This window comes from Meleagris gallopavo, chromosome 16 (assembly GCF_000146605.3).
Source record: "Meleagris gallopavo isolate NT-WF06-2002-E0010 breed Aviagen turkey brand Nicholas breeding stock chromosome 16, Turkey_5.1, whole genome shotgun sequence".
NCBI classification, from domain to species: Eukaryota; Metazoa; Chordata; class Aves; order Galliformes; family Phasianidae; genus Meleagris; species Meleagris gallopavo.
Genome location: NC_015026.2, coordinates 11,248,348 through 11,258,570, shown reverse-complemented (window position 1 = coordinate 11,258,570; position 10,223 = coordinate 11,248,348). Strand labels below are relative to the sequence as shown.

The following is a 10,223-nucleotide window of genomic DNA, read 5'->3' as shown; positions in this document are numbered from 1 at the left end:
GGGGGGGGGGGGTTCCTCATTTGGAAAGAGCAGCTTCTAAGAGACAGAGGGGAGAAATTAATGAAGTTAATGAAGCTAGCTGAGCTGGAGAGCTGCAGAACCTGAGCATGATGGAGAATGGGACTATTGTGAGTCAAAGATATGAAACACCTGGAGCACGCATTCCTCCTGAGGGTTCCCATCCCCTGCAGAAGGGACTGAAGTCTGTCAGGCTGAGCCGTGGCTGTCAGAGGGATGCTGGGAATGAACCGTCCATGGAATACATTTGCTGAGGGAAGAAAGGTCTGTCGTGATGCGATCAGGAAGCACAAAGCTCCTTTTATCCAAAGCTTTGATTGTGTAGGGGATGTTATTCGGCAGTGTGTCCTCAGCATTGTGAGAACAAAGAGGGTTATGAAGGCAGCAGGCCTGATGTGCAGGGGGCAGTAGCATGGTCCTGGAGCAGCTCTGGTGCACACGTGCTGCAGAGATGTGGCGGTGTGGCAGAAGCAGTGAATGTGTTGCAACATTTCTGGGATTTTTTATTAGTTTCCAAGAAATGGGCTGGAGGCGACGGTTTTCTCTTGAGCATGCCTTGTGTGACTCAGCCCTGCTGCAGCCAGCACAGAGCAGTAGGGGTGCGAAGCAGGAGAGCGGGGCCGGAGTGCAGAGCGGGGGCACAGCACTGTGCTCTGTGTGTGCTCCCGCAGGGCTTGGTCTGACTGGAGAGCTACGTGCCACTGCCGTGCTCCTGGTATGTCATCCCTGCCCTGGGAGCCGCCAAAATAATAAAAAAGCCTTTCAGAGAGAGATTTAAATTATGTCTGAAAGGCCGGGAGGGGGGGGGAGAGCGCGTTGGGTTTTTTTAAACCTACCAACCTCTGAGTGCAATGCATTAAGATGACAAAGGTAAGTCAAGCTGTTGTGATGACAAGAAATTCCTGTCTCAATAACCCGTCTGGTACGTGTTCTGCTCCAGAGCCACGCTGCTACGTGCTGCCCTGCCCGGCACCCAGCACAGAGCCCTGCCAGGCAGCGGCACCGCGCGGGCTCCAGGTGAGCACTGCGAGCAGTGCATCCCTATTTCTTCCCTACCTGGCTTTTACCTCGAAGAACACGGAGCTGAATCCTTTCTCCGGTGTTAGAGTTTTTAACGGGCAGAAAAAATCTGTTTCCTTTATTAGTTTAAATGTGTTGCCATTCACTTTAGTTTTCCATTTTTCCTCTGCGATGAGGAAAGGTTGATGGCAGCAGATGACTCCAATCATCTCTGGGACACTGTGTGGGCCTGCCCTTCCTTCCTCCCTTCTCCATCGCCTCGTTAAGGCAAACAGACACATCTTCCATGCCGGTGTCTATGTGGAGGGTTTTCCTTCACCATCACTGTTTTCACTTCCTCCTATCCCAAATTCTCTGCAAGTAAATCCTTTTAGAAATATGATGTCCAGAACTCAAAGACACCTCAACTGCTTGTCTGTCTCCTTGGAATCAATGCAAGAAAAGGCCTGGCATGGCATCTTCAGCATCTTGTAGGTCTTGGAGGACTCCAGTTCACCAGATAATCAGCTCTGAAAATTCTTCCCTTCTTGTAAACGGCATCAACTTGTGGACTGCACACATGCTTAGGAAAAGAGATACTTTTGAAGGGACAATTATCAAAGCAGTGAAGAAGCCTTTTTGGTTGTGACTTTCTAGAAACAGCCTGGTTTCCTTGGAGCTGTTTGTGGCCCTGGGCATTGCTCACACTTTGTATTGTTAAACATGTTCTGGCTGCGTGTTGCCCAGGGATCCCTGCACTCCGTGTGGGCGTACAAAAGGAGGTGCAGCCTAGCTTTATCAGTTTGACCCTAAATCTACTTCATCCTGCAATGCCAGATAGATAAACAGCAACAGAGCAAAATATTTATTTGTTAAGTAGGAGCTAAGGTCAAACTTGCAGTACTTAGACTGCAAACAAAGCAGCAGAAAAATGAATGTAAGCAAGAGTAGCAGCAAAGGCATTCTTGTTACACAGCTTGTTCAGCAGATTCCTTGAGCTGGATCGGAAGCTGGAGCTGGCCCCAAGGCACAGCACAAGTGAAAGTGCAGCCCCAGCACAAGCGCAGGGAATGTACGAGTGCAGTACTGGGACAAAGCACAGTGCAGCTACCAGAGTGCTGCCCTTAGTTGTGAACTAAAGCTGCGAAGAGTCAGAGCCTTGGCTGAACAGTGACTACTTTGTCATCTCTTCATATTCTCTTGCTCCTTTCTTTCCTTCCACTTGTAGCACAGATCAGGTTCAGATGACAGTAACATTGTGTGCTAGACTTGCCCCAGCCACCCCCTCAATCTCTGTAACTGTCAGTTTCTCCCTTTTTTCTTTCCATCCTGACTTGCCTTTCTTGCTTCCAAAGCAACACAAAGCATCTTCAGTGACTCACCACTCTCTAACCCACATCTGGTTTCCTGCCTGTGTTAACAGACAAAGCCCCCTCTCTTACCCGCACCATCATTCAGGTTTCACACCTTCCCTCTGCAGCACAGCTCCTTTTTCGTACACATAATGGCTGCTCCAGAAGATAATCATTAACAGTTCTAACCAAGCAGCCGCCCTAGGAAGGCTTCCCTCTTTGCTGACACCAGCTCTGTGCACAGACCCCATGCACCAAACTCATGGCACAGTAACAGGCTGGGTAGTAAGCTCTAGCCCACCTCTCTTTCCAGTTTTACAGTTTTTAGTGGCTATGGGAAAAATCCTATGGATTATGTCAGCACTGCAGGGTCTTTTCTGGCAGTGTGAGCATTTTCAGCCCTGTGTTTGTAACACTAGTTCCCGTGCAGGTGACCACAGCACTGCCTCAGGCTTGTGTGCAGCATCACATGTGCTGGTTCAGAAACCACTCACTTTCTGTGGCTGCTTATTTTCTGCCAGTGTAGGGTCAGAGCTGGTCTAGAGTGTGGCTGGACATGAGTCAAAGCCAGGAGGGGCAAGGGAATGGGAGAAATGCCTTCCTTAGCGTGAAAGCTGCAAGACTGGCCCCCTAATAAATAGGCTCTTTAGTATAAAACATCCAGTGCAATGTGGAATGAGCCCACTTTCCAAACCACTTAGCAATTTCTTGATAACTGACCCATGCCTGGCTCTTGGCATCAGCCCGTGTCACACCCGAGTGTCTGCGACGCTGTGATAAAGATAAGGCTGTGCTGCACAATGGCAGCTCAGTCCAAGGCTCGGCTCAACAGTTATTTCAGGGAGACTTCCAGACACTCTAAGGGTCTGTTGTCTCCAGCTGGGCCATCGATAACCAGCTCTGCTATACAGCTGGGATTCAGGCTGAGAAACTCCCATGGAGCTTCCCCTGGTGGGTTGTTTGTAAAGGAGGCTCAAAACTAGGTCATTCTTTGAAATAGCCCTGAAAACTGCATCTCTGGTATTCCGGGGGTGGGTCGTGCTGAACGTGGGAGCAGTGCTCAGAGGTGTCTGAAGGGTTTGCATCGTACAGAGGGTACAAGAGCTCTTGGAAAGGATCATATGAACAAAAGACAAACAGCAGAACCCAGTGCCCTTTCCCTAAAGCTCAGGCAGACAGCTTTTCCCCCTGGAGCTAGACTTGCGTTCAAGCTTGAATTGCCCACTACGCTACGTCCATGTTGTCTGATCATTTGCAGGGCACAGCACAGACCAGGTGAGGCATGGGGTTCAGAGTGAAGCCGACGTCAGCACTGAGATCTAGCTCTGCTTTGTTCACCCCTGGAGGGGGCTGGAAAACAAATTTGCGGAGCAAGCCTGCGAAGAAGAGGAACAGCTCCATTTTGGCCAGGCCTTCTCCAACACAAGCCCTTCGTCCTGAAAACAACCAGGAGAGAAGTAAATGTTAAGCAGTGGAACTGTTGGTGATGGCATCCGAGACCTTCTAAACTGGGCACGCAGTCTGTGCAGCTGAGGTAGGAAACTTTTCCTTCTTTTTCTCTGTATACTGGGGAGGGGGGGTACTGCTGCTGACTTAGTGTCAAGTTGCCTGGAAGCCTGTAGGTGTGTGAGATCATCCAGTGCCTGGGGGTAAATAAGCGTCTTATCTTCCAAGGAACAGCAGGTTATAGCAGTGGACAGGACCAATGTCCAGAAACCTCTTATCCTGCCTTATCAGTGTCCTTCACTTACATACTTCCCTGGGGTCAGTGGGCACAGTGCTGTTAGCCTAGCCCCAGGATGGGCACAAATTACCCCCCTCACCTACGGAGAATGGAATGAATGCCTCTCTCCTAGCAAAATTCCCATCAGCATCCAGGAAGTGGGAAGGGTTGAATTGATGTGGGGTTTTCCAGTGCAGCTCGTCATTCAGAGCAGAGGTCAGCAGCGGTATAATCTCTGTACCCTGCAAGGGATCAAAGAAGCAGCTGTTTGGAGCAGAAGGAAGCTGGGATAACTTTCTTTTTGTCCCATGTGAAGAAACAAATAAGACTGAGCCATGGCAAACAGAACCAGAGGATGCTTTCTGGCCTCACTGTGGCTTTGCCTGTTATCAGTAGTAGCTGCTCTGCTTTTGCACCATGAAAGCTTTCTTCTCACAGATTCAGACAGGTCTTTTAAGAAGTATACTGAAGTATAGATTTCATTTTGGGCATAATAGAATCAAACCAATGTGACTTCATTAAAGTCTGGTTATTCTGGATTCAAGTGGCTGTACCAGACTACAATCCACTACATGTTTTTAACAATTGTTCTGCATCCGAGACAAAGAACAACATGGTAGATTAAACCAAGCATCAAGGCATCTCTAGATATTTAGATATTTCTTATCAGCTTTAGATAAAATGGTAGTGAAATGGTGCAGTGTAAGCTGTTGGCCCCAGAGCTCACCTTAGGAATCACATAACCTTGGAAATTCACATCCGTAGGTGTTGATCGTGACACACCCATTGGGACAATATTGGCAAATCTCTGTATTTCGTGTATCACCGCATCCGTGTAAGGCATCTTTTTCCGGTCCTCCAGCTTCGGCATCTCCCCCGGTTCAATGACCTGGTTCATTTCTTCCTGAATTTTCTCTTGTGGGGAGGAAAGGATTAAGAAGTTGATGCTCCTCTTATCTTACAACTGAAATAGCCTTCAGTTTGGCTATGATGAAGATGGGGGCGGTTGGGAAGAACAGAAGGGGGATGGTAAGTCAGGGCATGGTGTGGTTCTTTCAGTTTTACTCTTGAGCCAAGGGAGCTTGAATGGAGCACTAGAGGACATCCCATGCCTGGCTCTGACTGCACACCTTTGTTACCCCATGGCCTTCAATGGAAACCAGATCGGGAGCAGCTCCCCAGGAGATGTGAAACCTTTAGTGACATGCTGATTGCCTGCAGGAGAACAATGATGGGGAGCCCTCCTGTGCCTTCAGGCTGCCTCTCAGCCTCTCCCACCTGGCTGAGCTGTTTTATTACAATCCATCCTAATAAAAACCCTGTGTAAAGTCAGTGGTTGTTATCTCTCTCAGAGAACTCACAATAATTACCCTAAACAGTGCTGAATGACTTCCACTCCCTTCCGTAATCCAAGCCTTACGCATGCAACAGAATATCATACAAGAGGAATTCTCAGCCTTACTCTGAATTTCTGGGTATTTCATCATCAGAAGGAGACCCCAGCGCATGGTTGTAGAAGTAGTCTCAGTCCCAGCAGCAAAGAGATCCAGGGTTGAAAACAGCAGGCTTTCGTTGTGGAACATACTGTGGGGCTTCTTTGACTCCTTCAAAACAAACAGGCAACAGTTGTAAGTTCTGCAGCAAGTGATACCAGTAGTGATTACATTGCCACCATCTTTGTCTGCATCTCAGGTTTTTGTGATTGACATGCTGTGGGAAACAAAATGTTTAGTGTTTTAGTATTAGGACCTACACTGTATAGAATTTGTGTATTTCCAGCCTCCAAATCCAATTACTGGATCTGTAAGAACTCAGTTACTGCAGTGAGGTTTGCCACCATATTATTCTTGCAGGGAGGTTGTGGATGGTCTTTTCCTTACATGTGTTGAGTGGCAGCTAATTTCAGCACAACCCCAACAAGCAGTTCTAGCAGAGTGATGGAATGATACAGCACTGCTCATCATGAGGATGAGCTTCAACATGTTCTGCTCAGTGCAGTTCTGTTTTTACTCACCCTCCATCCCTGACAGATCAGTCCTAATAATGAGCCAGAGCCAAGAGAATCCCAGACTTAGCTTTGAAGTACCTGTTGTTGCTTCATCATGAAGGCATCAACGAAGCCTGTTAAGTTATTCTCATTAAATTCTTCTTTGTGCTCCTTGAAGAGTTTCTGGAGGAAAGCACTCAGCTCACTGATATTTTGTAGCACGGTCTTGGAAGCTCCAAAGAGAAATCCAAGGGATGGGTAGAAATTATATAACTGTGGAGCAATGGAAGCTTGTTAGTTGGTGTTGTGAATGTATACAGATATCACAGATGTGAGCTGCACTGAGCTCAGCATTGCGATGTCATACAGACATGGTGTTTGCAGCAAGTTTGGTTTTGCCTCCGTCCTTCCATGAGAAGTGGACACTTCTGCAAGGAGACCCCCAAAACAGTTTCAGTTCTGGAGGAAAACTTAAGAGGGCATTTTAGTGCCAGTCTCTGATGTGAGAGACGCATTGTGCTTCTCCTCTTGAAGGGAGGTGAATTAGTTCCTTTGGTGAAGGCTGTTTTTCTTTCTTTTACTGATAAGCAGCAGAGAAGGAGCCGAGGGGCCAGGGAATCTGTGTGCATTGGATGCAGAGCTGCAGTGTGTTCAGTACAGGCTGCTGGTGGTGTTCTTGTTCTCCCCTCGAGAAGCAAGGTGTGGGAAGCTATGAGGACAAACACCATCAATCAGACATGCCCCCAAAAGCAAAGACTTAAAATCAAGCCCTTACCAGCACCATCGGAGAGCCCAGCAGCTTGGTATTCTCATTTAACAGCTTCAGCAAAGTGAGAAATGCTGGATCATCATACTCAAACCTCTCTCCAAACAGAATAGAGCAGATGACGTTGGATACAGCATTGTTGAGGATCATCTTCGTGTCAAATGGTTTCCCTGTAGTTCAGGCAGTGCAAACAAATGATGATGGGAAGATGCCCATTTTGCCCTGTGATGCAGAGGTGTGCTGCTGGGGTAGGGAACAGCTGGCTGGCCTTAGATATTATCAGGGAATGCTGTGCAAAATGCCACATTCAAGGCATGGGAAAAGGACAGAGATTTGGTCAGATTTCTGTAGAAATGTGGTCCTGAGCTCCTCAGAAAAAAACTCATTTACCACCCAGAATGCACGGAAATCTGGTTTCAGTGTCTTAAGGCCTCCGTTTAATAACCTACCTAAGCACATGCTGAACTTTAACCATCAGATACCATTCGCTCAGTGTTAAACTTTCGTTAATCTTTATTGTTCTGCTAGACACATTTTCTGTCTCTGGATTAAATTCTTGACACTCACCTTGATAAGATTCAAAATATTTAATTAGAGAATTTAGTTCCTCAAGGATTCGGACCTCAATCGTTCTCCTTCCCATTCCGAAATCTCTCAGTGTGGACAAGGTGAATCTTCTCATAGTTTTCCATAACTCTCCGTGGCTGAATGCTATGCCTAAAATGAAAGTGTCAAATCCTTATGCTACCTGTGGTTAGTAAATGTAAGGCCTTGTTACAGAGCTACTCAGTACACGATTGTACAGACAAAAAGCAGTCATAAGAAGATGATGTTCTCTGCGGTCTCTTCAGACCAACTACAAAAACCGATGACAAACAAAAAACTTTACCATTTCCTCGTGTCATTTTCCTAAATATGGGTATTTCTGCTCTCTCTCCAAATTCTTCAGCATGATTTAAAAGGGCATCCTTGATGGTTTCGTATCCAGCCAGCACCACAGCTTTCCTGGGTCCAAAATGCACGGTGAAGACATTGCCATATAGCTTGGAGAGCTGTCACAGTGAATAAATAAATTCATTCTAAACCAGAGCCGGATCCATCCCTCGCTAGCTTCCAGCCCACAGCAACCCTCCCAGCCCTGCTGCAGGTCTCCAGGTGCTGCTGTACTGTAACTGCTGAGCAACGCCAGTTATCAGTGCCAGCATCTCTCCTTGCACCCTGTTTGCACAACAAGGTGTCTGCTATCGCTGCTCCTATCAGATGAGCAGTCAATAAAAAAGCACTGCATTCCTGTGGTGCTCTGCAGCAACAGGCCAGCATAGTAATACTACTGTGTGGAGGCTGTTTGCAAATGCTGTAGCAGGCAGGCTGTTTATTTTAATACCCCTGACCTGAGGCAAGCGGGTGTGCGCACCACTTTGGGGCTGAAGCCACAAACACTACAAAAACAAAGCTAGACAATAACTCTTTCAGGACAGCACTTGTCCCCAGTTATTGCAAGGTGGGTAGTGTTGCAGTCATAGCAAAGTTATTTGCTGGCCACCAGAAACTTCAGTCTAACCAGGAAGCATTCTCTTGTAGATAATGTCACAGAGCACTGGGCTTTTATAGGAAATTAAATATGAATCATCTGTCACACAGAAGAGTGGCTTTGACAATCAAATCACTCACTTGATATTTTAGCTTTAGTTTAAACACTGCGAGCTATCCGCTCCAAATGTCTCCTTGTTTCTGACATGCCTGAGTTACCATTTGCTATGCATTAGATGCATACCGACAATTGAATTTCAGATTAGAAGCAGCCCCTGTTATTACACCAGACAAATTAAATTTGTTTTCATCAAATGACCATTTGACAGCTTGGGAGATAACATGAGCGCTGGTTCATGCCTCCCTAGCAGCCAACAGGCATGCAGCAGGTTTGGGGCAGGGCATCACAGCCACCTCCTGGCCTGCCTTTGGTTATTTCTTCTCATTAGGACTTCTTGGTGTCAGTCCTGGTTTTACTCAGCAATACAAGGATTGGATGCAGCACACCTGAAAGCCTAAAGCTGGACAGCAACTTAGGGGAAGTGAATTCGGTGCCTTCAAGAGACATCTGTATCATGGGATCCCCCAGGGCTGCCAGAAATAGGTGAATTTCCCTATGGGCATACCTATGGTACGGCCAAGGAAACTGCTCTGCACAAGCCTGATGGAATCATAAATCAAGGCTGATGGACACTGTATGAGTGCTGTAGGAAATCTGCATTTTGAAGCAGAGGAAGTCCTTCTTCCGCCAATAACTGCAGAAGTTGAGTATCTGCAAGGCCCTCTCGCTGTGGCTGCCCGGGTGAACTTAGCAGGACTGGGTCTCCCATCATCAGCACACAACTGCGTCTCCATTTCCCTAGCTGTGTTCCTTGCTTTGGGAATTGCACGCTTTCCCCCTACCTGCTTGCTCCCAGCCTACCTCTGTCAGCAACTGGAATGGCTTTTTCAGGTCCACCACATTCAAGTTTCCAATCAGAGGAAGAGGTTGTGGCCCGGGAGGCAAATTGCAAACTCTCTTCTTCCAGCTGATGGTGAAGTAAAGGAGAATGGCCAGCCCTGCTGCCAGATAGAGCAGCGAGCTGATGGCCACGCACTGCAGCAAGCTTGTTATGGCCATGGCTGGATCAGAAACCAGAATGTGGGTATGAGCATCCTGGGGCTTCCTTTATAGCCCTTCTGTCATCACCTGAGCACACCTTGTGGGAAAGCGGCTTTGCATAGAGAAAAGGGCTCTCAGGTCTTGTTTACTTCCATTTGGACCACATGTACATTTTTACCTGCCAGAAAAGCAACCTATTTTATTCAGAAAATTGGATTAACTTAATCTGAAGCTCCTATTTCATCTACAAGAACAGAGCAAGGTGTCTTTTTTCCAGTATTATGTGCATGTTGTGGTCCATGTGATTCCTGGTGCAGAAGGAAGGGCTGTGCTGGGTCCTCCCATGGCTGTCCTGGTGCAGGGACTTGGCTGGAGCACTGGGCAGCCAGTGAGAGAAACAGAACATGGGAGGGAAAGCCCTCAGTAATGGCTAGGGGGCAGCTGGCAGGGAAGTCCCTGGAGAACAGAAAGCAGACCAAGCAGATGGGATAGAGCTGACATGATGTGCTGACTTCAGGCTTGCAGAAAGATGTTGGTCCCCCTACAGGTAAAGCTCTGCTTCTCCGGCGCGAAAGCAAAATCACTTCCTTGGCCAACCCAATGTTTTCATGGCAGACACTGTTACTGACCTGCAAGTCCTCTGCTGACCATCCCAACAGGCCCCTGAAATCACTGCAGTCACTATTCTGCAGCCTACTGGTCAGAGGCAGCGTGCTTTGTCTAGTTTGGTGATGTGGTGGTTCCTG

The 10,223-nt window shown here is 47.5% G+C and overlaps 1 protein-coding gene across 2 annotated transcripts; it reads right to left on the bottom strand.

Moving 5' to 3' along the window:
- Window positions 1–8: 8 nt before the first annotated feature.
- On the bottom strand, window positions 9–10,007 carry LOC100546724 (cytochrome P450 2K4-like). Of its 2 annotated transcripts, none has more exons than XR_004161524.1 (9): window positions 7,735–9,233; window positions 7,413–7,562; window positions 6,855–7,015; window positions 6,179–6,352; window positions 5,555–5,696; window positions 4,820–5,007; window positions 4,193–4,334; window positions 2,460–3,805; window positions 9–1,600 (listed from the first exon to the last, which is right to left on the bottom strand). XR_004161524.1 is itself a non-coding variant. In XM_019620853.2 (9 exons), the coding sequence occupies exons 1-9, from the start codon at window positions 9,493–9,495 to the stop codon at window positions 3,618–3,620; spliced, it is 1,506 nt and encodes a 501-aa protein (XP_019476398.1). In that variant the 5' UTR covers window positions 9,496–10,007; the 3' UTR covers window positions 9–3,617. The 2 variants fall into 2 exon arrangements, 1 of the variants encoding a protein (XP_019476398.1); XM_019620853.2 differs by adding an exon at window positions 9,298–10,007 and having other exon boundaries at window positions 9–3,805; window positions 7,735–7,897.
- Window positions 10,008–10,223: the final 216 nt, after the last annotated feature.

Coding starts and splice junctions, on each gene's coding strand:
- LOC100546724 (XM_019620853.2), bottom strand. CDS start 9,495: ATGGCCATAACAAGCTTGCTGCAGTGCGTGGCCATCAGCTCGCTGCTC. Junction 6,353..6,854: donor TGGGCTCTCCGATGGTGCTG/GTAAGGGCTTGA, acceptor ATTGCTCCACAG/TTATATAATTTCTACCCATC. Junction 4,335..4,819: donor AAGGTTATGTGATTCCTAAG/GTGAGCTCTGGG, acceptor GATCCCTTGCAG/GGTACAGAGATTATACCGCT.